Source organism: Tachysurus vachellii, chromosome 18 (genome assembly GCF_030014155.1).
Source record: "Tachysurus vachellii isolate PV-2020 chromosome 18, HZAU_Pvac_v1, whole genome shotgun sequence".
NCBI classification, from domain to species: domain Eukaryota; kingdom Metazoa; phylum Chordata; class Actinopteri; order Siluriformes; family Bagridae; genus Tachysurus; species Tachysurus vachellii.
Genome location: NC_083477.1, coordinates 15,931,777 through 15,959,078, shown reverse-complemented (window position 1 = coordinate 15,959,078; position 27,302 = coordinate 15,931,777). Strand labels below are relative to the sequence as shown.

The 27,302-nt window shown below is 36.9% G+C and overlaps 3 protein-coding genes across 3 annotated transcripts; 1 reads left to right on the top strand and 2 right to left on the bottom strand.

Moving 5' to 3' along the window:
• Positions 1 to 44: 44 nt before the first annotated feature.
• Positions 45 to 9,358, bottom strand: engase (endo-beta-N-acetylglucosaminidase). The gene is made up of 14 exons (XM_060892059.1): positions 9,149 to 9,358; positions 8,854 to 8,933; positions 7,734 to 7,935; positions 6,217 to 6,365; positions 5,604 to 5,758; positions 5,075 to 5,223; positions 4,402 to 4,573; positions 4,135 to 4,238; positions 3,892 to 4,003; positions 3,573 to 3,757; positions 2,040 to 2,167; positions 1,832 to 1,931; positions 945 to 1,059; positions 45 to 555 (listed from the first exon to the last, which is right to left on the bottom strand). The coding sequence occupies exons 1-14, from the start codon at positions 9,244 to 9,246 to the stop codon at positions 157 to 159; spliced, it is 2,148 nt and encodes a 715-aa protein (XP_060748042.1). The 5' UTR covers positions 9,247 to 9,358; the 3' UTR covers positions 45 to 156.
• A 1,204-nt stretch (positions 9,359 to 10,562) lies between these two features.
• rogdi (rogdi atypical leucine zipper) lies at positions 10,563 to 22,021 on the top strand. Its single transcript, XM_060892579.1, has 11 exons — positions 10,563 to 10,724; positions 11,035 to 11,106; positions 11,192 to 11,274; positions 13,567 to 13,621; positions 15,554 to 15,634; positions 16,601 to 16,696; positions 17,595 to 17,693; positions 18,545 to 18,658; positions 19,246 to 19,295; positions 19,492 to 19,618; positions 20,593 to 22,021. Exons 1-11 carry the CDS (start codon positions 10,641 to 10,643, stop codon positions 20,632 to 20,634), a joined length of 903 nt encoding a protein of 300 aa, XP_060748562.1. The 5' UTR covers positions 10,563 to 10,640; the 3' UTR covers positions 20,635 to 22,021.
• A 910-nt stretch (positions 22,022 to 22,931) lies between these two features.
• On the bottom strand, positions 22,932 to 27,059 carry smim22 (small integral membrane protein 22). The gene is made up of 4 exons (XM_060892580.1): positions 26,926 to 27,059; positions 24,434 to 24,573; positions 23,425 to 23,495; positions 22,932 to 23,321 (listed from the first exon to the last, which is right to left on the bottom strand). The coding sequence occupies exons 2-4, from the start codon at positions 24,561 to 24,563 to the stop codon at positions 23,274 to 23,276; spliced, it is 249 nt and encodes an 82-aa protein (XP_060748563.1). The 5' UTR covers positions 24,564 to 24,573; positions 26,926 to 27,059; the 3' UTR covers positions 22,932 to 23,273.
• Positions 27,060 to 27,302: the final 243 nt, after the last annotated feature.

Below are 27,302 nucleotides of genomic sequence, written 5' to 3'. Positions count from 1 at the left end.
ATATCAGTCTGCTTAAGAAAATTACTGACAATTTAGTCAGATAAAACAGGCAGGGGAAGGTATTTTATTAAAAAAAATTTTTTTAAAAGCAGTAGCAATACAAAATACACACTTACAGTTGCTTTACTAAAACGGTCTTTGTGTGTATGTTTATGTTTATGTATCAGAGGATTGGGTGTAGCTCAGGGTCTGTCTCCCCCAGTGAGACTCAGGCAAGCAGCAACCTTCTTTGCTCACCGGCTCCACTAGCAGGTCAATCACTCCAAACTTGTGTCCAACCTCAATCTCTACCACACGGTACACTGTTGAATACGCTCGGCCGATAAGAACGGGCGGTCCAGGCCCGACCCTAGGATCCGGACCACGTACGTGACGCCAATACACACGAAAATACCGTTGCAGTCGAGTCGGGTAGCTCCAGTGTAGCGTAGCGTTCAGAAATACTTTTGTAGCTTTACCATTGACATCAACGTCTCCTCTGTGCCACACCACATCAGATACACACATGTTCTCGATGGGCAACTTAGGCATGAAGATAGACTCTGGATCCAACACCTGCAACAGAGTGGCAAAAAAGGAAAATCTGAGGTCATTGTTTCTATAGTAGCAAAAATGAGAGGTTTAATTGTTCTTTTAGGTTTAAAATGTTCTTTTAGGTTTTCTGACGCAGAAGAGTCTTCAGAAAAAAACTTGTAGATTTTCTGTAACGACAAGCTTCATTTTTTTGTTTGTTTTAACCAAGAGTCGGACAAAAAGGGGGGCTGATGATAGAACATTGCTGTTAAAATGTAAATATATAAGGGAATGACCTTCTTTCACTGGCATCACAAAACGTTAAATAAATGATGTACGATGTGTTGTAAGCCATTGTTCGTTTTGGCAAATCGCTGTGGTATATGAGTAACAAAACTAAAACTATAAATAAAAGATTAGTTCTCTTTTACCATGATCTGGCCGATCCTACAGTTAAATGGAAGATCCTGTGATTCTGCTTCTTTTCGGGACACTCTGACACACACCTCTCTTAGAGTACTACTGGACCCCTCCAGCAGAAAACACCTAAACACAAACACACACAAACACTGTTATATTACAGAATAACAAATGGCATTTCAGGGGCGAGACAATAGCCTCATTTAGCAATAAGTCCTCCAAGTTCACATGCAATACTTTATAAAGAAAGAAAGAAAGAAATAAACCCTATTTTTGCACGTTATTTACCTACATTTTGGAAATGTCTCTCTGATTAGAGGATTGATATCATTTGTCTGTATATGTAGACAGTAAGAGTTTTATTCATTTGTGATATTTCAGTACACATCTCATCTCTGAATCTGTTCAGCTCACTGGTTTAGCTGATGCTAAACCCAAGCTGAAGGTAAAATAAAGCTCATATTTCTGCTATTTTGTGGCTTGCCAACCTCAATAATCAAGCCATTTTAGAACTCAGTAGCATGCTTTCACTTAGTTTCTCAACGATCAGCTACATTTTCTCCAGTGCTAGCTAGCTAAATGTTTAAAACTTAGCTAAGGGATTTGACTGACCTTATACTTATTCCTGTTAATGTTATTTTACACTTCAGCTTCTAACTATTGATTTATGTTAATTGACTATGTTTTAATTAGGTTAGGATGAGAGACGATGCTATAGTGTGAGCAAAATTAGATGTCTGGTTTTCCAGCAGGCTAGCTAACTAACATTAAGCTAACCGTTGTACTGTGAAATTCAAACTTGTTCTCATGTTCACTCAGTTAGGTCACATGGTAGCTAAAACCAGCAATATTAACTATGCGTTTCCATACAAATGTCCCCATCGTTATTCACTGTGACCTGATAATCCAGCCGTCTGCATTCTGCTCTCCATAGCTCTGAGTGAATTGCTTCACCAACTCATGATCTTCATCCAACCCCACTGGAATCACATTACCAACTGAAACACACACACAAATACAGACATCATTAAATAGTAATGTAGACCTAGATTCATGTGTGGCTGTAACGGTTATACTGACTAAATAAGAGCTAACTCAACACTCACTCATCATCTCCTCGCTAATAGCAGCATCTGTGGTTTTCAGCTCTAAAGAGATATCCACTCTTTCTGACGGATGATAGACACATGATATGAACGTCCTTGAGGCCAACGGCACGTGGAGTGAAAATATCCTAAAAGGGAAACCATGTAAAGAGATGTTAATGATATTTATTTCTTTTATAATCTCCTTAAATCATACTTTAAGCTATACTGAATCTTTCACAAACTTTTCTTTGAGATCCTCCAGGTCCATGTTGATATAACTGCATCATGGAATCTAGTCAGATTTATGAGCTGTAGTTTTATTGCATGACTCTCCTGTTATGTCACATCTCAGAAGCGCTCTTAGATTCAGGTCTAGTGATTGGGGAAGCCAGGAAAGTAAACCGAACTCAGTGTAATGGTCATGGAACCAGTTTGGAGTCCCAGCTTCCTAACAAACTGCAATATGTGAAACAATGCTGTACTGAATGAGAAGTAAAGCCTTCTTCTGACTAAGGCGAATTACCTTAGCTCTGTGTAGTTTTGTGTAGCACCGTGGTCCAGGAGAAACGTTGTTGACAACGTGGTTCATGTGGTTAGCAACAATACGCACCATGAACACTGATCACCAACACTGTTACACCACCGTTACGATCACCATCAGCCTGAACTGCTGACACGAGGCAGATTAGCTCTATAATTTTAAGCTGGATGCAGGTGGTAATCACCTGTCTGTACAGACTGTGACTGTTGTTGGCTGACATGAGTGTCCAGCTATTTACATTTCATTTCCCCTTCACACTATTTTAGTTTATCTTTCAATACTATTTTTTGACTAGTTTCATTTTGGTTCTATTTTTATAACCCGGCCAGTCATAAAAATAATTCACTAGATGTTGTACTTTGTAAGACTGTGTATGTGACAAATTCAAATTTGAATTTATTTTAACTTCAATGCACTCGTTGTCTCTGGCTTGCTCACTGGCAATATAAAACTATTTAAGTTTGAAACTTTTATATCACTTTTAGATTTCTGTAAAGCTGCTTTGTGACATTGTTCCTTGTTAAAAGAACTATACAAAGCAAATTGAACGGAACTGAATTATACCCTCCACTTTATGCTTGGATGTGTTTAGGATGCCGAGATGCTTTTCTTTTCACAGTGACACCTTGTGACAGTGAAGAGTTGTTACTGGAGTAAGCATAGACTTTGTGTCAGTTCACATCAATCTGGCCATTCTCCTCTGAACTCTCTCTCATTAACATACTATCACAGCATGCAGAAGCGATACTTACTGGATGTTTTTTGTTTTCTGCACCACTCTGTAGACTATTGTATGTGAAAATTCCCAAATCAATAGTTTCTAAAATACTTAAACCTATACCATGCCTATTCTAATGTTTGAGAACATTATTCAAAGCTCATGACTGCATAAATGAGCAAGCATCCCAAAATTATGTTGCTAGTAAAGAGGCCAGAAAGCATATATTAATTTATTTTATTATATACTGACATACTGACATATGTACTGTTTTTTAATTATTATTCTTTACCTGGCACAGATTTTAGACAGTGATTTGGGCATGATTCCTTCCAGGAGGAGTGAACTCCCTCCAGTCCACACTTTCTCTGAGCAGCCTTGAGTCTGAAACCAGCCTCCTGCTTCCAGATTCTCCATCACATAAAGAGGCTGCAGCTCCTGCGAACTCAGGTTCATCCAGGTTTTATTCTGCTCTACCTACGAATTACACACGAATCAACACGTTAGACTGCCTGAGATTATTGGGTAAGATTTTAGAGGATTTAAAAAGCTTTTCTTATTGGCTGCTTTACCATGTTTCTTCAGCTTGAGACATGTTACATTAAACATACCTTCCCTCTCCAGTAGAATTGACTTCCATAACCCTGACAGAATGAGGAGATAAATGGAAGAGGACACTCAGGACGGTGAATGTAAAGGAAGTCTGACAACAAGCCCCAAAATCTAAACACACACACAGTATTTGACCTATTAAGGACACTTCACAAATAATTGACACACATTGATCATTATTATAAATGTATTATTCTCTCCATCTTCCTATTTAGCATTTTGCAAGTAATTAATTTATTTACTTGTCCTGGTTCTTGCGGAAATCCTCCTTGTCGTGGCACTCGTAAACCCAACCAGGAGCAAAAATGGCAGTAGAAAGTCTGTGTTTACGCACCAGCTCAAGAGCCTAAAAAAAACACATCAACAACACGATTCATTTAGTTCACTCCTACAAATGCTACGCTTCATCCCTTCTGCTTTCAGTCAAGCAAAGCACAATGAAAAGGTTTTCAGTAAATATTATTTACTGTTAATCTGTCTCTTGACTTTCATAACAAAGTAAATCTCACCTTATTTGTTTCAAACTTTCCTCCTACTACGTCTCCTCTTGCGAACACGTCAATGCCGACATAAATATCAGCCAGACGCTGCTGTGCTGCTGGATCTGATGCCATATCCTCCAGGCTGCTCTCTGTCCAGTTATAGTTGGTGAAAATTCCATCACACGCATCAAAAAACACTCTGTTTAGAGCAGTGAGATGTTAAATGTTATACAAGCTTCACACAAAATAAATCCATCTCACTTTACCTCAAACCTTACAGTGATAGACATGTAGACCCAGGAATGGCTTTAAAAAAATCAGGCTTGTCCTAAAGATTTTACAAAAAGAACAACATTGAGCCCAACAACAACCCTCAAGTGGCTTAGTGGTTAGCACGTTTGCCTCACACCTCCAGGGTCGGGGTTCGATTCCCGATCCACCTTGTGTGTGTGGAGTTTGCATGTTCTCCCCGTGCCTCGGGGGTTTCCTCTGGGAACTCCGGTTTCCTCCCCCGGTCCAAAGACATGCATGGTAGGTTGATTGGCATCTCTGGAAAATTGTCCGTAGTATGTGAGTGAATGAGAGTGTGTGTGTGCCCTGCGATGGGTTGGCACTCCGTCCAACCCCCATGCCCAACCTTTCTGAGTATGTTAGTATTTTAGTGCAACTTATACTGTGTAAACCTTTACCTGAGACTCACCTGTTGCTGTTGTTGAGTTGGTTTTGCCATTTCAGGCTACCGTCCTCCAGAACGCTGTCGTACCAGATCACCAAACTGCCGGGAACTTGCTCATGCATCTGGTCAGTGAGGTAACGCAGGAATGGAGCCATGTGTTTCACAGAGCCTTGCTACACATACAAACACACACACACACACACACACACACACACACACCATACAATCTTTGTGAGCATCTTCCATTGACATACTGAGGCTATGCCTATACCTAAAATCTTAATTTCACAAACTAATATTAAACCTATTTACCCTTTTTATTTTCACAAATAAGCAATTATTAGTATATTTCATTAAGGGGAGCAACAAATGCTCACCACACCAACAAACCTGTCAGATATTCATATCCTAGCCGACATTCTCCAAAAACATGCCCACACCCACAGGTACAACACAGCTAACACACTTTTAAACTTAATGTACTTAGCCTTCTAATGTACTTAATGTTCTTACTGTACTTAATGTACTCTAATGTAACTTAAACTTCGCTCACACTCAGCATATTCTCTATGTTTATGAGCCATCCGTCGAAACCGTAACAGTGCGCAATCTGCACCAGCTGATCAGCGACTGATCGATACTGCTCCTCTCCAGCCAGGAAAACCTCACATATCTTCTCTCCTTCGGTCCACTCTGTGATGAAGGTGCCTGTATGTGAGACAGAGGCAGAGAATGAACATAAACAAAAAAGACCTGTTATTTATTCCTAGTTGCATTGTTTCCCTTTTTAATCATGTAAGAATCTGCAATGCTATACAACACAATAATTCAAATGACACAACTTTACATCCAACTGAGTCAAGGAGTCAATCAGTATCCCTCCTTCCCAGAAGAGAATAATTTCTTAAAGCAAACAGTATTGAGCAGAATTTCAAATCTCTCTCCCTCTCTCTCTCTCTCTTGTGTCTCTCTCTCGTGTCTCTCTCTCTCTCTCTCTCTCGTGTCTCGCTCTCTCGTGTGTGTAGCTGAAAATCAAAAATTCACATAAAGCGCATTCACACACCTGCCTTCAAATTCCTCTGTGTTACACGTAACTCTCTGAACTATGGCAACTGCGCTAACTAGAAAAGAGATTCTTACCCGTACATGTTGGGGAGAACACTGACCTAGCGAGAGCACGCCGTGTTTGTGAGCAGCGTTGGTCCACATGACAGGAGGGATGGTCACCATATGATGGCTGAAGTAGTTGAAAATGTCAATATATTCCCAGTGATAGAACACGTACGGTGTGTCCACCTCGGCACCTTGAATAAACCTTAATAGAAAAAAAAAAAAAGAAAAACATTATCTTTGCCTCAATTTATGCACTTAAGCCCTTGCTAGCTGAGGAATATATAGTAAGCACAAATTGAACACAGACATTTCAGGCTAAATATACTGTGGGATATACTGTGTAAATATACTTTATAAATATACTTCCTATACTGTGGGATTTCATGATCGTGATCTGCCAGAACCGATGATTTTTTACAACCCAAAATATCCACCTTAATCTTTTCCTCTTGTGACGTAAAAATGTTCTTGGTTGGTCTATCAGCCATTATGGAAATGGCTCTCTAGCACTGCTTGACTGAACACACCATCTCTATAGGTACAAGGAAAACAGGCATGAAGACTCTGTTCTTGTGGTTTGATGGTGGAATGAACCTCCTTTAGATGTCAGAACAGCTAAATATTCAAACATCATCTAAAGATGTACCTCTTTCTCAAGTCATTACATTTACATTGTGTTGTCTGTGTGCTTTTCTTTATTACCTCCCAACAGAGATTTTAGACTACAGACATTCTTAGTCAGTGACCCAGTGAACCAGTATTGATGTGTTAAATACTGTGTAAAGACAGCGGTGAAATGCCGTAAATGCAAACGGAAATCCATAGTGAACTCTGATCATTAGTGAGCTTTGACTCTTTAACCCCACTTCCATGTTTTTAGGACCATTCCAGGTTGAAGGTATAACAAAATGTTTGAAAAGTTTAACGGGCTTAGTGGTTAGCACGTTGGCCTCACACCTCCAGGGTCGGGGTTCGATTCCCGCCTCCACCTTGTGTGTGTGGAGTTTGCATGTTCTCCCCGTGCCTCGGGGGTTTCCTCCGGGTACTCCGGTTTCCTCCCCTGGTCCAAAGACATGCATGGTAGGTTGATTGGCATCTCTGGAAAATTGTCCGTAGTGTGTGATTGCGTGAGTGAATGAGAGTGTGTGTGTGCCCTGCGATGGGTTGGCACTCCGTCCAGGGTGTATCCTGCCTTGATGCCCGATGACGCCTGAGATAGGCACAGGCTCCCCGTGACCCGAGGTAGTTCGGATAAGCGGTAGAAGATGAATGAATGAATGAATATTTCTACAAAGCACGGTACATAGCTGCTGATGGAAGCGTTTCCAGTTTATTTATCGCTGCAAATCACTGGTCACTGTACTATGAAGTCACCAGTATGGCATTTATACTACTTTTTTATTTTAATAATAATAATTTTCAAGTGGGGGCACGGTGGCTTAGTGGTTAGCACTAGCAACGTTACTAGTATGGCAACCATTATAAGGGACGACTACTGGCAACTTGCAGTGATGCACATATTAAGTGTTAGTGATTTTAATACAGTGATGAAGTCAGTTGGGGACAGTACCTGTCCTCCAGGTATCCTCCCATCATGTCATGACAGACGAGCGTCCTCATCTGAGAGTCTTGCAGTGATGGCCATCTTTTCTCCAGTGGGACGGTGGCCTTGTTGAATGGATTTGCACTGCTGGGCTTCCAGGAAAGCAGCTCATCTAAAGACTTCAAGGCAGAGCTGACGGGCTCCGTTGTGTCCGGATCATAGTGCTCTGCTACTCGATGTGCATTATTTGAAGAAGAAGAAAACATGGCATGAATTTTACAGAGGTATTAAAGTAGATGAGTGTATAAATGTTTTAGTCTGCATTGGGTCTAATGTGAGGTGAAGCGCTTGCAGGTCCTCTTTAGTATGGTGGTGTGCAATTTGGGACATGGCTCATGTGATTTTTTATTTTTTTTTTGCTTTTGTGACAATTGCTTTTTATCCGTAAATACTATACACAAAATGTTCAGAATTGTTGGCACCCTGGCAAGAAGTGCAACCAAAATAATCACAGGCACCTAGTTACAGTATGACAGGGGAACACTATTACTGTTCACAAATGTAGAAATAAAGAGTTAATTTCTGTCAAAAGTTACATGAATCTAATATAAAACCAATCTTCATACATGTGTTTGAAATTCTGTGACATTGTGGTATCAATTATGCGTAGAGCTGAAGTACTGTAGTAATATAATTAGTTACGTCACTGAAATTGGATCCCAGCTGACCGAAATTGGAACCCGGCTGGGGGAGGAAACCGACAAAGCACAGATTCAAAAGATTCAAACTCCACGCACACATACACACAGAAAGCAGAGGTCTGTCTAAAGAGAGTCAGGACAGAGAACTTGTGCTTTTCTGGTTTCACTTTTTTGCCTCATTAATATCAAGAGAGAAAAAGGAGATTGAGAAGAGAACGGCTGTTTGTAGCTGTCATTATGTAAACGATAACAGGAACTTGGAATAAATACAAAGTATAGATCATTAATAAATGACAAACGTTTTAGAGAGTCATAAAACAGGTCAGGACATGCTGTTATAGAAACTGACACCTCATTTTCAACATGATTCATTCCATACACATTGGAAGTAGTGGATAGAAAGAAGAAGAAAAAAGGAAGTAAATCATTCCTGACATTTCGAGTACCTGGTAGATGAGACGTCTTGAAGGTTATGACTTCATGGACACTTCTCTGATTCTCTGACTCATCTGAGCAAGACTCAGTTCTGGTGATGAGATTAATATTGACATTGACATTAACATTAATATAAGTCAACTGAAATCTTTCACTTTCTTTCTGCTACAACAGACATTTGGATGAATTAGGAATAAGGAAAAACTAAAAAACTATTAAAACTGAACTAAGATTCAAAGTAAATAATTGTATACAGTGTGCAATTGTTATAGACCAAATGTAAACAGTATAACCATAAATACTCACCCTGTTTTAGCAATCTTTCCACCTGCATCCTCTGTCTCCTCTCTCTTCCTTCTCAGGTTAACACTCTTATTTTCCATTACATTCGAGTCACCGTCCATAATAAACAACAACTGCTTACTTCAGATTTGCAGAAAAGGAAAAGAAAACACAAATTTGCAGCATGTCTTCAGAGACACCAATGAGTTCTTCCTGGTTCACTCTGATTGGTTGAACTGGTCACATGGCTACCAGAAGAAAATATACACATTAGTTATAGAAATATAGAGACATTTTTGAGTCAGTTTAAATCTGTAGTGACCTGTAGTTTGTTATTGTTTGTACATTGATGTTTTGTTACAGATAAACGTTCAGGTTTTATCAGTTTCATCTAAGTCTCATTACTCCAACAGATAGCTTGTTACATAGAATCAAATCATAGTTCTGTACGAGTCGACTCTAGGTGTCACTTGAGAGCCGATTCGCATTCATGAGCCGTTTTAAATCTCTTTTTATTGTTCTACCCGTTAGTAACGGGCCGTGACCGTTACTCTATTTCCGTAATTTAATCACAATGCTTTCATTAAAATCAATATTCAACATATGAGCTTTCTATTAGTTTGTATTAGACAGTCATATCTTAGACTTTGAATAGAGAAAGAGTTTTTTTTTTTTTTAAATATATGTAAATTTAAATATAAGGTGGAGTAAGAGCACATGGAAAGATCACCCATATTCAGTCACAGAAGACCGCTCATTAGTCAAAACACGGCTGCACAAACAAATGACACTGAGTCATTTAGGAGCCAAAAGAGTCGGCTCTCCATGGTGAACGAACTGATATGACTCAATGGAAACACCTTCATTCTATTCTTACATGAACGTCTGCAGTAAATTGTGCCTACAAATATATGTTGCCAGTCTTAATTGCAGACAGACTAGTTCAGGTTTATTCTCCCCCAAGTGACAACTCAGTATTAGAAAAGTCACAGAATTAACACTCAATTGCACTGAAGATAATTTAATGTGTTGCTCTTGTGATTTTTTGTGATTTTTGTGAACTATTAATTGATGCTATGATCCTACGATCCTGTAATCCTCCATCCTATAATTTCTTCATTTATTTTATAGAAATATATATATATATATATTATAGAAATATTTACTTTGATATAGAAAAAATATAGAATATATATGTACATATATAAAATAATAACAATATATATTTTCTATATTTTTTCTATATATATTTATTTGAAAACAACATCAGCAACAAAGAAAACACACTGATATCTATATCTATCTATATCTATATATCTATATATCTCTCTCTCTCTCTCTCTCTCTCTCTCTCTCTCTCTCTCTATATATATATATATATATATATATATTCTCCGGCTGGAAGGCGTGGCTTCGCTCACCGGAAGTGAAGACAGAAGTGGGCGTGGTTAAGTGGGCTCCTAAACAAAACCGTCTGTCATTGCAGTGTATTTTTTCTGTGCGATTTTCAGGTTAAATGGTTGTGCTCGGTGTGGATCAGTCTGTTCTACCTGAACTCTCCAAAATGTCCGCTGCGAGTCAAGCTGAGAGAGCTGTCCTGGTGAGGCTATTATTATAATGCTATGTTTTGTTTTGTTAGCTGCTCTTTTGCTTCATCAGCTTTATCTATAGTCTATTAGGAGATTATTAGACCCAGAAGGAGATGAGATCAATCCCCATGACACTCCTGTTTCAAATAACATGCATTTGTTTTTCTTTTAGTTGTCAGTATGTAGACCTACAATTAGCTTCAGCTCAGTCAAAGACATGTTGACTTTCCTTTCAGCTTATGTGTAGAAATGTGTCCAAATCATATGCATTCATAATAATGATATAACTTTCAAACATCTTTTGCATCATTTCTCACACAGGAGGAAGAGTTTAACTGGCTCCTTAAAGAAGAGGTTCATGCCGTGTTGAAACAGCTGCAGGACATTTTGAAGGTGAAAGTCATTTAGATACAGAATAATTGTGTTCAGTCTCTTAAATGTCAGACAAATCACCAAGAAATGTATTTCTGTCATACAGGAAGCTTCAAGACGTTTTTCAGTGCCCACACCAGGGATGGAGGGTCAGCTCAAACAAGAGAACTTCATCCTTGGGAGCTCCACGTAAGACATTTCTCTTGGTTTAACTGCTCTATGTGTGGGGTTGAATTCAGAGAGCATTTTAACATCTAGATATTTAAAACTTTAAGACTATTTACAGTTTGTGTCCTGTGTTCATGGGTGTGTATATAAAATAAATATGATCTGGTACAGATCCAGTGTCTTTAACCAATCTAACGTCCATCCTATAAACTTTAATAAATGCAGTACTAGAGTGCAAGTTTATTACGGCTACCACTAAAGCACACACTGTGGCAAACTACTAATAAAATAAAGTACTGCATTTGATCTGAAATTGATAAATAGAAAGACAAAAAAGCTATAAAAGATAAATTGGAAGAGAGATGTGATCTAAAATCACAGCCTAATTTGTATTTGTTCATTCCTTTAGGGTGTGGGGCGTGCAGGTTCTAGGGAGTTTACGTTATGACATAAGCCGGCAACTGGAATTTCAATTTGAATTTTTAATTTTGGTGGTAAAAGTTTAATACTTAAATCTGAAAAAGAAAAAAAAAAAAAGAATAAATGCTTGAGAATAAATTGTGTATGGTGGTGAATCAGCATAACACACAAGTAAGCAACGCTCCTAGTGGATAGTGGTTGTGTTGTTGCATCAGAAAGTTTAGTGTACGAAAATAAAAGTAACTTTTTACGATAACGAACAAGCTAAAATGTCAGCTTTACTGTAGCAACGGAAATCCGACTTATGTTGTTGTTTGTGCGCTAGGTTTTTTTTTAAATCAGGACCTCTGAGGTTTAAATTAGGCTGCTAGTTTATTTGGGTAAAAGAACTAAATATATTCACAGAGCTTGTTAACAGTGCTGCCATTTTGTTTCTTTGCCCTTAGGTTTTTGTTGGCTTAGCTGTAGGTTATATAGTTGGGGTCATAATCTGCAAAATGTTAAGAAGGAAAGAGATCTTTAAAACTGTTTGTTTTTTATTTATTAAGTTCTGGCTTGAATAAGCTATTTTACATAACAAGCTATTTTACATAACAAACGTTTATATCCAACGCACAAAACACAAATAATAACAAAATGTGCATAAATAAATTAATGCTGTGTATTGTTACCTGGATGATCAATGACTGTTTTTTTTTTGTTGTTTGTTTGTTTTGGGATAGTTCTTCATGAGTCACTTGTTTGTCCTAAGCCATGGGTGTCCAACCTTATCTTATCCACTGGCTAAAAGTTTTTGAGATCTAACTTTTCACGCTAAGGATAAACAAGGGATTCGTAGACAACTATAACATAAAGGTGCAAATATTTACTGATGCTCAAGAAAGCAACACATTACATTAAGAGCCATGGGGTGTAAACTTTTGAACAGGAAGGTCGGTGTACATTTTTTTTTTTCATTTGGGGAAACACGTCAATATTTTCTAACTTCTAAAGGGCAATACTGAAAAAACAAACAAACAAAAATCTTTAAACAAAAGAATAATTTACACTAATCATTGTGTATGTGTTTGTACAAAATATACAGTGGGGTCAAAAATCCCACGTTAAAAATCTATTTTTTTTTTTTTTTTTAAACAATGTTTATCACTTTGAAATATTGAACCAAAGAAAGTAAATGTTTAATATATTCAGTATTCAAGATTCTGCAAGATTTCTTTTTCCCTGTATAAATGTATGCAAATGTGTGATTTTGATCGTGTTGCACAACTACTTTGTACAAAAGGTCAGATCTTCCTCATGCCTAACGTCATGTGTTCAGACGACAATCTAAAATGGGTCATAAGGTTTTGCACAAGCTTCTGGTCTCCATGCCAGAAAAAGAATTTCTAAAAATTCTACTTTTAGTCTATTGTGGTTCAATAATTTAATCCGGAATGAAAAAAGTTGTCAACATTTACTATCTTTGTTTTTAACTCAAAAATTCTATGTAAACGATTTTATCTCAAAATTTTTAAAATTTTAATCTTAAAATTCTTAAATCTTTTATGTATTTCCAGTTTATAGGGAAAAATATTACAGATTTTTCATGTGGTCTCAGGCACATTATATGTGTATGTATATATATATATATATATATATATATATATATATATATATATATATATATATATATATATATATATATATATATATATAAAGAAAGAAAGAAACAAACCACAAGGTATTTTTACTGTGCATGAGTGAATATTTCAGCACTTATCATTTCATGGAAAATAATTTCTATCTCTTTAAATACAAAAAGAATGAGGATAAACATGCTAATACAAATGATGATAAACATGCTAAACTACAAGCTAAAGTAACAAAGCTCTGTGTGATTTTTTGTTTGTTTAGCATGGACCAGGTGAAAGGAGTTCTCACTCTGCAGGGAGATGCTCTGACTCAGGCTGTAAGTCTTATGTTGCTCTGTCATATCCATTTCTATTCCTTTAGTTACATGAAGCAATAGTTCAGCAATTGGAACAAGGCTTCCAGAGAAAGAGGATGTTTCACACAAAAGTGCCCTCTCAGCAGTAATTAAGTGCTGCTGTAGGAAATTAAAAACCAGTTGATAAAACGAGTGATAATGTAATAATTGTTGGCATTCAATTGTTGGTATTGGGTTCCAAAGTTTTAAGAATATAGACAGGGCTCTCAAGTATCACGCATTGAGAGTGACAGTCATGCATTTCGGTCTTTTCTCACGCTCTCCCGCCACACATTGTATTTCTCATGCAGAAAAACTGACTATTTATCATATATTTAATAAGCCGCAGCGCCCAAAACGTATCTGTCCGCACCGCTGTCTCTATGGAACCGTCAGGAATCAAGCGCGTCTTCCCTGGAGTTCTTAGTCAAGCCTGACACTTATCAGCCAATCAAAAAAGAGGCTACACAGTAGCCAATCAGAAAATAGCGCTATTGTATCTGGGTAAGATTTAACGCAACAACCAATGAAAAAAAAAACATATTCATTAGAGAGGGTATTTTTGATGGTCGGTTTGAACAAAACCTCAACACGAAACAGCTTGTCTCTGGACGGGACATTGTCCTCAATCATGACCCTAAAAATGGCTGGGCTTGAGCCGAACTGTTTTAAATGGGAGCAACATTACAAATGATAGAGTCGAAAAAGGCAACAAACACTTACAATAAACAACACCAGTCATAATCTCTAAAAAAAATAATAAATGGAAATTGAACAAATACTTGGTTAAAATGTGGTCAGTGATCCTGGTGAAACACAGTTTTCCTTTTTTTTTTTTTTTGGGGTGTTGGAGATGTCACTCTTGCCTGTCTTCAAAACTTGAGAGCCCTGATATAGATAAGCTTTTTTTTTTAATAGATCTTGTATTTTAAATAAATGTTGCAAAATCAAAGAAGTCATGTATAGCAAATGTTTATTTTCCCCCAGAAAACAAGATAATTAGATGTCTGTAAAACAATATATCTGGGCTAGTTGCTAACTAGAATTAAAGGAAACAAACTTACAAATCTTACGACTCAACAAACTAGCCTAACCAGATAGCATACCTGCTAACCAACATTACAAGAGGCTAACAAGAAAAGTTATCATTATAAGAAATCATCATATAAAAAAAATCACTGTTGGTCAACCCATACATTTTTTATCACAGGTGAAACGATTAGCTCACAAACTAGCATCATATTTAACATGCTACACTTTATTTTATATATATATATATATATATATATATATATATATATATATATAAAAATTACCACAAAGACTAACTCACAGACAGACAAATTAGCATCATGGTTAAACAGGCTAATGTAGTCTGTTTATTACATTACTATCTAGCGTGCAGATTAGAATGATAGCAGATTTCACACAAAAATAAAGAAAGTATCAAAATAAAGAGGTCTCTGTCTTTTTAACAGGCTAACCCACAGGCTAACCAACAAGCTAGCAGTGTAGTAAAGAGTTAACCCAGAAAATATTATCACATAAAAGACTATAGTTTGGACACTAGCATCTTATTTGATAGGCTAGCCCACAGATTAGCACCATAGCAAATAGGCTAGTACAGAAAGTAACTTTAATATTAAAAATGTTAACATAAAAATAGAGTTATAATAATTATTAATTATAATTATATTATGTATTTGTGCATAGTGGCTACATAAATGTTAAAAGTTCATAAAATTCATCCTGGCTGAGGAGAAAGCCGGTAAAAGAATTTAAAAGTCTTAAAAATGTGCTGATGAAATGCTCATATGGTTTTGTTTTTATTCGCTGCAGTCTTTAATTTTGTCTTGGACTTTGAATCCAGCTAGATTTGAAGTCATTAGCTGTATCGTGATGTTGCTTTTGCAGGATATCAATATTAAGGTGGCTAAAAGCACTCAAGTCATGCATTTTGCATTCCGGGAGGATAAACAGTGGAAATTACAACAGGTGAGCTCTTGCATTAATCAACACGAAGTCTAACCTTATTTGCGTTTTGAAATTCCTGCAGAAGCGGATTAAAATTGAATATAATAGAGTTGACTTGCTATAGAGTGAGACGTCTGCTAGTGGAGCAAAAATAAATACCCCATGTTGTGTCCAAAATGTCACTCAATATTAATATGTTATATATATATTGTTACTGTGAGACACGGTTTTTCACTTCCTAGCATATGCTGCAACATGAGATACAGTTTTACTTGCTGCTATGTGCATCATTTTGTGTAATGATCTCTTAAGCCCAGCTGATTTATGACGTGAAACCGTATATTCTTCATTCATTGTTACAAGTGTAAACAAAGCATGTTTGTTACGGTGAGCAGAAATCACACACATGTATCTTGCATGAATGGAAAGCTCCATCATCAGTTTGGCTCAGAGACACATCTCTGGAGGTCAAAATCTGCCACACTGTAGCAGCAGCTAATGGCAAAGCATCAGCAAAGTTGTTAGATTACATTTATTAGTCTGTACTAAAGGCTGATATAAATCATAACAATAAATAGTAAATATTGTTGTTCTTTGGTTGCCACAGCTGATCATCTGATGAGTTTTTGTTATAGAAAAGCAAGTACAGTTCGTACATAGACGTTTGTAGCTCAGGATTTATTTTGTCTGTTGTAGTCTCAATGCAGCCTTACCAGCTTTACATCTCTATTATGCAGCATGTTTGGACTGAGCGTTAAACAAAACATTGTAATTATAACATGTGCATAATGCACTAGCACTAGCATTTTGACCATCTGAGGTGTAATTGACTTAACTCTGTGTAAATAAAAGCAGGTGGTCTGTGTGTGTGTGTGATCCAAAAGTGTGGATCACTTTTTTTAGCTTGCTTTTAAAAGCCAAATACCCCTCCCTCCACTTTCCTCCATTCATGGGAAACATAATATAATAACGTGTGTTTGCTCACAGATCCAGGATGCGAGGAACCACGTGAACCAGGCGCTTCAGCTGCTCAGCAGCCGTGATGAGAGCTATCACTTCAAAACCGGTGCGGAGGTCAATAAGGTTGGTCACTGCTACAGTTTAAATAGCATTTTACTTTATTATTTTAAACTAAATAATACCTTCTACTGCTTCCTGTCATTTCTGCATATCAATGTCATCATACACGTGTATGTTTGTTTTTGTGATGGCGGAAGTAAATGGGCAAACAGAGGTGACCACATTCTAGAAAAAAAAAAATCAGTTTTACATTTCTATGGAACCAAGAACAGCACCACCAGTAAGTAACATTACAGAGAATATGATGTAGAGGCTGCGTCTGAGTCATGAACATGACCATGTATATGATTTCATAGAAACTAGAAGTAAGTATATTTGGCAAACATTTCACAAATGAACAGTGCAGCATAGCGCTTCTGTTCTTAGACATGATTATGAGGTTGAAACATATAATCGGTGGTTGCCTGATTGTATATAAATTACTGTGCTAAACTATTATAATAATAGTTATAATTATAATATAACTGTAATAAACTTTACTGATGGGATTTTTTTCATTAGGTGTCATGTACAGATAGTATGTTTCTGACTTTCTTTCATTTTAATGGTTCACTCTTTACACATTTCCAAACAAGCAAATGATACATACAGAAGATAAAGGTCATGTCTCAGTGACAAGGAAGTGCAATGCGATCCCTTATCTAACTAAATTCACTGAAGCAGATAGTCACAATTTCTCCTGAAAGGCTTCAAGGAAGCTGTTTCTAACAGGAGAAACTTGAAATCTACATGTGTGCATTAAAAATAGTAGAAGAATTCAGTGTCATGTTTTGACAATATGAGTCTTAAATGGGGAGTCTTTTCGATGGCCTCCAGATCCACCATAATTTGATTAATATAAAGAGGCTACTGAAGCTGAATGAAGATTAAAGTCTAACTGCATGTGTGGCGTTTGTTCCAGCTGATGGACGCAGTGATGATGCAGTTAACCCGAGCACGTAATCGTCTTACCACGCCAGCTTCCATGACTCTGCCTGAACTCGCCTCCACTGGATTAATGGTAAATAGGAAATTCCTAAAGACTAAAGCATGTTAAAGGACGTTATTTTATGTTCATATAAGATGTCTAAACAAAGTTAATGCTTCTTTTTGTATCACGTGTATCTGATTCTGCAGTAATGAAACACTAATCAGTAGAGTTTGACAGCTTAATCATTACGGCTTTCTCTCTGAGGCATAAGTAGGGCAATTAAATCATCTAAAATGAACAGGATGATCCCAGGAGTTCTCAGTTATAAGTCTGATTGGTTTCTTACAGATGAGAACAGTACTTTGCTACTGAATGTTGAATATGTGACTCAGTGTTTCTACACATTGTGGTTTTGAAACAAATATTTGGTTCTCTGCTTTGTTTTTGTGGATTCGGACTTCATCCGCCACACCCACAAACTGCTGGATGAACGTCTGATGCGTACGACACACGACATCATAAAGTCTTTCCAATTTTATCATTTCATTGGCTGGATTCTACATGATTTCTGGGAGACGTGTGTCACGTTTTTTACGCTCCACCTTAAAACAAAGCCTTCATGACTCTCTACTTCCCTCAAGGAAAAATGAAGCCGTCTTGATTTAAAAGTGTGACAAAGAGCACTTATGAGTGTCAGCTAAACGCTGGATTTTTCAAATGATGTCAAGTTCATGGACTCTTGCATTAATTTGCATGATTTTCTTAGTTCATTCCCTGCTCTATTTACTGACTCTGGTGTGATCACTACAGCTTTGATTACTGCTTTCTCTCCAATGATCTAGCTCCGATTTTCAGTATTACACACTGTACGAAACAAAAAGTCAACAAATTTGTTTGCTGCCTGTAAACCCTTTCCCACACGTTTTGTTTTTTCTCCTCAGAGGATGTTCACGCCTCCTATGCCCGGTGACGTGATGGTGAATTTATACATAAATCTCAGCAAACTCTGTCTGACTGTCTATCAGCTGCACGTGCTTCAGCCCAACACTACCAAGGTATGGCAGCAAAACCGGACAATTTTTCATCATGCAAAGCAGAATCCAGACCAGGCTGATGGGTTAGGGCATTTTGTACATGTCTCTTTTTAGACACCTTTATGCCAGTATAACCTTTATAGATTTTACCGCTTCCTTGAATAAAAACTCGGATGTTCACACAAACGGATACCAACATACTTGCATATTATATCATGTTAATAAATTGGAGGAAGTAGCAGCCTCATTAGCTTTGTGTTATTTATCTCTGTCTTACAATCTTGTTCATATCTCCGTAAAAACTTAGCAACTTTCTTTACTGAGTCTAACTGAGAAACTTAAGTTTCTTCTCATTCCTCTTTGTGTCTTAAAACGGCAAAAATCGAGAAGCCCATCTGGTAGTGCAGGGATTTTAATTTACAATTAAATTAAACTCTTTCCAATAAGTGTCCTATGTGTATGTTACAATCTATTTTATATCAGCTTCACTTTGACAGCAACGAGTTACACAAATGAGAAATATATTTTCATTATAAGATAGAACATTAAGCGCAGTATTTACAATAATAAATTTATTTGCATTTATCTTTTTTTTTGTTAATTTGTAGAACTTCAAACCAGCAGGAAGTTCAGTTCTGCATAATCCTGGAGCCATGTTGTAAGTGCTTTTTATTATGGTTTATTTTTGAGAATTACTTATTAAGTATTTTGTGCCTTGCTGTGATGTAAAGGTTGCTTTTAATAACAAAAATCTTCACAACAACAGTAATAATAATTTTATCGATCATAACACGTAAATGATCGTTTATATTTGCTATACGAAAGAAAAAGGAAATATATATCTTTACCCACAGTGAAGTGAACAACACTAAGTTTGAGGTGAGCCACGTGCACAAAGTGGAGTGTGTGGTGCCGTGGTTGAACGACACGCTGGTGTTTTTCACCATCTCACTGCAGCTCTGCCAGCAACTCAAAGATAAGGTGAGCATGACTGTTTTTGTCCCTGCACATTTACTGTGTGCTATGCGGTGTTGGGGTTACTTTAATGTAGTGATACCAAGAGCAAAAGTAACAAATATAAATGCATACACAAAGTCTTCCTAAATTTAAAGGCAAATTGATTCAGATAGTAAAGATCTTTTTATGATTTATGGCACTTAGCAGTGGTCTTATTCAGAGTGACTTCCATTTGTCTCATTTTTACAACTGAGCAATGGAGGGTTAAGGGCCTTGCTCAGGGGCCCAGCAGTGGCAGCTTGGTGGCCTTGGGATTCAAACTGCTGACCTCCTTTGATTCCTATCGCATGATGACGTCCGTGATGAAGTGATCAACTTCTCTAGATTGCTGTGATTACTCCAAAGCTAACAGGAAGACAGCTAACATACGGCAGCTAAATATTCTCAGTAGAATTTGAGCATCTGCATTCAACAGAGCTTATCATCTGGTGCGACCTGCTCATGGTCATATTAACTAGAGCATGTTTCATGGATCATGAATCATTTGTAAGAGTGGCTTCCACTGCAAATTTATAGCATTGTTAGCATCTGTGAGCTATCAGGGACCAAACCAGACGTCACTGAATTTCCAGTTGAATATGGCAACTTTATCAGATTGAAAGCTTTCCTGGCTGCAGCTGTACAGTATACATGGCACAATTCAAGGGACTATTTGAGGGTTCTCTTGAAGGAGGTAAGCTCCATACGGTGTACATTTGGTCCACCATTTGTAGAAGGCAAAATGAAGAAAGGGAACAATGGTCATGGATATTTATTGCAAATACGGTATTATTCCTGACTGTAACTTTGTTGACAATCGAGATATAAATGTAGGCATGCATAAGAAAATATTCAATAGCTCCAAGTTAATTATAAAGTTTATTATTATTATTATTATTATTATTATTATTATTATTATTATTATTATTATATAATTCACTTTTTTTCTCACATTGCAGATTTCTGTGTTCTCCAGTTTCTGGAACTACAGGCCATTTTAAGCTGACCAAAGATTGAAATTTGTACTATAAGTGCGGAATTGAATATATAAACATAGAAATTAACTACACAACAGAAAACACACCATATAATGAATCCATGTAGTATTTAATTTAGGACCAACTGTTAATTTATTTGTGCACATCATAAGTGAAGTGAAGAAATATACGTCCAGTCCATGTCATGTCATGTAAGTGAAAGATAAGGGTAAGAAAATTAACGTTAATTTTTTTTTCTTTATTGTTGTTAAGTAAACTTCAGATTTTTCTGTTATATAAGAAAAACTGTGAAATATTGTAAATATCTAAGAGCTATGATCAAAATCTGTTTTTTTCCGATGACACTATTTAGCGGCATCATTCCTAAAAGTCCTTTAATGGTCCATGATGCATTTCATTTCATCGCAGACACTATTTTTGTTTGTTCATTTAATAGTTTAATCAAAACTGTATATAATTTCCCCACTGATGCAAATGTCAAATCTGCTGAGACGCATTCTGTGTCTTTAGTTTGCTTCTTTACTTTTGCAACGGTGATACAAATGGCATTATTTGAAGAAAGTGAAGGATATTTATTGGTTATTTGATATGTTGGTTAGTTTACTGTGCTGAACTGGAGGCTGTATTTATTGCCCAGATGTAGTATTGATGCTCCAAAGCAAAACTAAATAATCAAACATTGACGATTGGCAATATTTTGGGTAAAAGGGGACATTGTATACCTTTAACTTTGTGCTGATTATAATATATTTGCATTAATATAGATTGTATGGCCAAAGGTATGTGAACAACTGACCCTCGCTCGTATGTGGTTCTGCCCCAACTGTTGGAAGCACACAATTATATAGAAAGGCTTTGTATGTTGTAACATTATAGTTTCATTTCAGTGGAACTTAGAGGCCCATGAAGTTCCATGAACACATGGTTTACCCAGTTTGTAGTTGATTTGTCCTCTTACAAGGTCTTGAACCCCACTGAACACCAGTGAGGTGAACTGGAATATCAGATGTCCCAGAGGAGAAGAGGTTGTTATTATAACGCAAACAGACTAAATCTGGAATGGGAGGTTCAACCAGCGCATATCTGGTGATTTTGTTCGGACATCTTTCTCCTTTTTGGCCATATTCTCTTAACTGCACACTACATAACCAGTAATGAAATCATTATTGCACTTATACATTCCATGTATTCCATGTTGTTTATCTTCCTCATCTGATAAAAAGCTAGACATTGTGTTAAATTATTCTTATATTTTATTTATTCAAATAAACGACTTTTCTGTGTTCTGACTGTTCTAACACAGAACAGTGATTTAGTGTAATAAGATGTTTTTGCTTTCTGTTGTTTCATGTTGACTCTAATAAATGTGCAATAAATGTGTTGAAGTCTGCCATGGCCGTGCCGTCTAGGTTTTACTTAAAAGCTAGCGTAGTCTGGTGTTCTGGCACCAGTATGATCAAGAACCAACTACTTTCTCAAGAAGAAACATTTTCCTCACACTGCAAATTTTCCACAATAATAACTTGTTGCTACCTGTATATAGAAGTGTGTATACGTGAAAGTGTGTATAACCCGTCTGATTGCGTCCTGATGCATATGGCCCACAGCAGCGAAGCGACTGGAAATCTTTACTTTTTAACAAGAGCTGCCGACTCTGAGCTACACGACTAAAAGCAACCTTTGCCGACTAGATGTCGGTGTGTCCTGTGACTCTGCAACCAAATCTCCAACCAGAATGTTTCATTTTAGCAGCCAGAAAATGATTTGGAATTGTAGTTGTGCCACCCATTGAAAAACGTTTATTACCATGGCAACCAGTGATCGGAACACCCAAGGGTGAACTTCAAAACCACTGTATGTAGGTTGCATGAGGCTGAGACCATGTGATAACTAGTTCTGAATGAAAATTATTTAGATCAAGGCCCAGTGTGTTAGATAAGCATTAGGTCCGATTTCCATGGCTTACTTCTGTCTTACACGGTGTCTTAATATTTTAAATGAACTTTTCTGTAACATGTCATTTTGACTGAAAGGGGAAAACAACGAATTAGCTAGCTCCAGTATTTTACTTTTAATATCTCCTTAATTTTGAATGTGTCAACTTCTTAAAAAAAAAAAAAAAAGACCTCTGTAAATGTTTAACACTTTTGGAAGCTTACATTCATTCCTGCAGTTACATATTACTTAAGCTACTGTCTGGCAAAATTTTCCTGGTGAACTTAAGATGCAACTTAAAGAGACAGAGAGAGGCAAGAACTAAAACCTGTTTGCTTCTCAAAGCCAATCAACATGCTACACTGTATAGTATAGTACAGTTTATTGTACTTTTTTTGGCAATCATTTGACAGACCATCATAAATATACTCGTAAAGTAAGAAGGAAGTACAGTATAGCTACAGTTAAATGCACAGGGCACTTGTATGTATTAAAATCAGTCAGTCATTGTAAACTATAAGTTCAATTCGACTACAGTAAAGATTCCTCCATCATATTTACAGCGCGTTCGTTCTGTTTACTTCCTCATCCTTCTGCATTTTCTGACACTCAGTTTTTTCAGATGTGAAAAATTACAGAAGTTAAAAACATTATTAAAGAATTATTTCGAAAGGCATCAGGTATACGCTGGACTGCAGTCTCGAGCTTTATGGCTCCAGTCCCATGTTTTCGATTCCCACTTTATGTCTTCTGGGCTGTAAATAGTCAGAACGTTAGTTTCTGTTAGCTGAAAGAACACCACAGTGTATTTTTTGTGTGTATTCCTATTCTTGTTTAGATGTAAATGTAACGCAGTACCTTTTCGTCGCAAAGGCAGCAGCAGCAACAGCAGCGTATGAGAACCAGAATGATGAGCAGCAGAACCATACCTGTGGAAAGGAAACCATACAGTTACCACTGAGTCTGAATTATCCACACTGGAAGCTTTAAACACGACCTGCCAGTGTGAGCAGAGTAAATTCATTTCTTACTGCCTTAGATTATGTACAGCCTCTACCATACAAGTGGTTACTATAGAAATGGCAGGACCAATAAAATTTGAATATTCAACAGCGCTGTGGTCAATAGTGAGGCGAATCATTTAAATACACAAATGTATTCATGGAAAGTCTTAGAAATGTGGGCTTAAAGTTCAAGAGAGGATCCTAGTAAAGATAAAAGTTATTCACAAAGCATCTTAAACCTTAAAAGAGATAGATTGTGTAGGGATTGTGTTTGTGATCGATCATATTAGAGATGCGCTAACATGTCTGACAGAAATGAAAGTAGTCCCTTTATTGTTTAAGATGTATGGTGTCATTTCAAAGTGAAGGAATATAACAGACCATATTTTAAAAGTGGTCTCTTTTATTTTATTGGACAACCAATCACAGTCTTCAAAAGAATGGGTCATACCCAGCAGTGGGATTAAACGATAAAAGTGTTTGTATTTTTTTCCATGTGTTATTTTCCTTGCTCAGAGTTGCTCTGAGTTTGGTCCTGAATCACTCTTAAGCTAATTAAAAAATTTAAGCTAAATTAGGAGCTCTGTGAGATCATCCTTAGACGCTTGAAGAAAACAGGCTCTGATGTTTAAACCTGTTAAAATATGCTGCAGCAGATCCTCTGTGTCTGTACAGTAAGGATTTGTTCCCGCTTTTAATGGATTGTGTTAGACATACAGAACCGAGAACCACATTTCCAGAGCTACCAGATTTTCTTCCTCGTGTAATCCAGTTTGACTCAGACATACCTCTTTAGCCTATAGCCCATATCAAGACAGTTTTTGAGCTGGTACCTGAAACGATTCGCAGCCTTACTGACTCACCGATGAAGATGAAGAAAATGGCGAAGGAGGCGATGTCCCAGTCTGACTGAAACATCTGCTTGTTCTCCAGCCGGGTAAAAACATCATTGACCTGGTTCTGAAATTGTTGCTGCAGGTTGTTCTGAGACATTGTGCCTGGACTGGAACAAAAAAAAATAACACTTCTCAGCTGAGATATTTTGTCTGGTACACTTATACGGCCAGAGCTTTGCGGACACCTGAACGCTATACAGTTGTATAGATTGTGTTCGTATGATGTAGTGTTACAATTTTCCTTCACTGGATCTGAGGGCTAAACCTGTTCAAGCACGACAATGTCCCTGTGCACAATACAAACATGAAGACAATAGACAGTTTCTAAGACAGGTCAGGTGTCCACAAACCTTTGCACATCGAGTGTAGACAGACTTCTCTGTAGAAATCTTTGATATTTTTTCAACTCAGGAATTAGATATAAAATATACAAAAATATAGAAATATAAAAATACAAATAAACAAGTAAGTAAATAAAAAAATAAATAGGATTTAAACTGTTAAATTTACACAAAGAAGAATGCTTACAAAGTATAAATAATAATAATAATAATAATAATAATAATAATAATAATAATGCAGAATTTAAACTGTTTGGCTGATTCTTAAACATTTTTTTTAGAAAAAACTGAACTAAAATCTCATAAGAAAAAAACTATAAGCTCATAAATACCACTTATTGTACACTTTTTGCTTTATTTTTCCTTCAAACATGTTAACAATCTAACAATAACAAAGATTTCTCATTATCTTATTTTTTTATGAACGTTTCTTTCAGTCTAATTTCTTCTACAGGATCCACACAGACTGATTCAGTGAAACATTTACAAGGAAGAACAATTTTATTGTTGAACTAAAAAAAAACATTAAATTAAGTTAATTTAGGTTAACCATTAAATAAACCCTGAGTCCTGACTCAAGTAACTTCTGTCTAACTCGGATTCAAAATAATAAACAAGCCAGAAAGTAAAATATGTTAATATGTTTAGCAAAACAGTGTTTATGTTATAATCATGAACAGAAACAATGAATATGACAGTAACGTTACAATAAATGACTGCTTTACAGTTCAGAGTTTTATCAATTATGTTATAATGAATCGTGTTACAGAAGTGTGTAGAATTCAGTGTCACTTTTTTAAATTAATGCCATAAACCAACAATACAATGAGATATATTCTTTACAAGTACAAATACACAGCAATTAAAATAAAAGAAACTAGATTTGTAAAGTTCGTCACGACAAACTTTGATGTTGGCTTTGACGAAGGAAGTATTCGCAAAGGCCGGTGCTTTATGGAGGCAAGTGGACATAAGGGACAGTGTTACCCTTAGAAGCTGAATACTCTTGAGGAAGTTTCCCTCATTGGGCTGAGTGTTTTTATGTCACATGTCCATGTTGTGCTAATTTTTGATTTTCACGTGACATCACCAGAATACACGTGAGGTAATTTCCCTCATTGGGCTGAGTGTTTTTATGTCATATGTCCATGTTGTGCTAATTTTTGATTTTCACGTGACATCACCAGAATACACGTGAGGTAATTTCCCTCATTGGGCTGAGTGTTTTGATATATGACATGCCCATGTTGTGCTAATTTCTGATTTTCACGTGACGTCACGTGACGTCATCAGAATACCCGCGAGGACGTTCCCCCATTGTTCTGAGTGTTTTGATATGTCACATGTCAATGTCAAGTTTTTTGATTTTGCATATATTGGGGGCGGGGCTGCGACACAACCGGAAGACCAGTCGGTACACCAATTTAAAAGTTTGTTCAGAGTATCACCCTAAAGGAGCTGGTCCAGTTTGGTGTAAATAGTTCGAAAGCTTGCCGAGTTATAAACCTCCAAAGTTTATAATGGGAGTCTATGGGGGAAAAGGCCATTTTGAGACCCGGTACCGGAAGTACCGGAAGTACCGGTACTCGGATCGCTTAGAAAAGTAATAGCAACAAACTTCAGACCAGGGTCTATAACATATCCGAATTTGGTGCATGTGGCTCGAAAGCCCTAGGAGGAGTTACTCTTGATAAATTTTTGTCTAAGCTTAAATATTAAAACAGAATGTTGGGTTCTTACAAAGCCAACATAATAACAACAATGTCAGAGGACAAGAACAAAATTCTAACAAACAAAAGGAAAAGGGTGCTACCCTATACATCATGTCTGCTTACAATATTATAAGCTCGAATTGCCTTTTTTGCTTCGACAATTACACAAAACAGAACAATAAAGCTTGAAATTAATTTTTAAAGCAAAGAAAATTTGGTTTGGAGTCAGATCATTTCATTTTATGAATCTTTCACTTTTTTACTATTAGGGCCTGAAATTATCGTCATCTCCAACAAACTGAACATCAGTGGGATTTATTTCCCTACTATTCTTTTTTTTTTTTGCTCTCTCTCTATATATATAAAGCAGAGTGCTGTTGTAAACATTAAAACGACCCAAACTCACCTGTTATTTAGCTGTTTTGTTGATTTTTTTTTTCTCTAGAGCTTCCGGGATACACCTGTCACCTGCCACTGCTCACCTGCCTCTACCTGCGCAGTTTAGTCCACTCTGCGCATGCGCAACATGTTCTGACGTGTAATGGCATAAACACGTTTACAACAATACAAACCCTTAACAAAATACGCCACAGTGGGATTAAATACATTCACACGCTTTTTATGATGTAAACCAGATCATAGATTTTGTCAAATATAAAATTCCGATACATTTAGGGGATAAATAGAAGGCTCAGATTGATACTTACACACACTAACCAGCAGGTGGCGGTGTCTCCGTTCACGAGTCCCTCGATCCCAAACACAACCTCTGACCCTTTTGTT

What these genes read in the sequence shown, in the direction of transcription:
- engase (XM_060892059.1), bottom strand. Translation starts at nt 9,246, where the DNA reads ATGGACGGTGACTCGAATGTAATGGAAAATAAGAGTGTTAACCTGAGA. An exon ending in ACATAGAGAATATGCTGAGT is followed by an intron (nt 5,224 to 5,603) that starts GTGAGCGAAGTT and finishes TTGTATGTGTAG; the next exon opens with CAAGGCTCTGTGAAACACAT. An exon ending in TATTAGCGAGGAGATGATGA is followed by an intron (nt 1,932 to 2,039) that starts GTGAGTGTTGAG and finishes TGTGTGTTTCAG; the next exon opens with TTGGTAATGTGATTCCAGTG.
- rogdi (XM_060892579.1), top strand. Translation starts at nt 10,641, where the DNA reads ATGGTTGTGCTCGGTGTGGATCAGTCTGTTCTACCTGAACTCTCCAAA. An exon ending in AAGCTGAGAGAGCTGTCCTG is followed by an intron (nt 10,725 to 11,034) that starts GTGAGGCTATTA and finishes TTTCTCACACAG; the next exon opens with GAGGAAGAGTTTAACTGGCT. An exon ending in CATAATCCTGGAGCCATGTT is followed by an intron (nt 19,296 to 19,491) that starts GTAAGTGCTTTT and finishes CTTTACCCACAG; the next exon opens with TGAAGTGAACAACACTAAGT.
- smim22 (XM_060892580.1), bottom strand. Translation starts at nt 24,563, where the DNA reads ATGTCTCAGAACAACCTGCAGCAACAATTTCAGAACCAGGTCAATGAT. An exon ending in CATTTTCTTCATCTTCATCG is followed by an intron (nt 23,496 to 24,433) that starts GTGAGTCAGTAA and finishes TCCTTTCCACAG; the next exon opens with GTATGGTTCTGCTGCTCATC. An exon ending in GCTGCCTTTGCGACGAAAAG is followed by an intron (nt 23,322 to 23,424) that starts GTACTGCGTTAC and finishes GACTATTTACAG; the next exon opens with CCCAGAAGACATAAAGTGGG.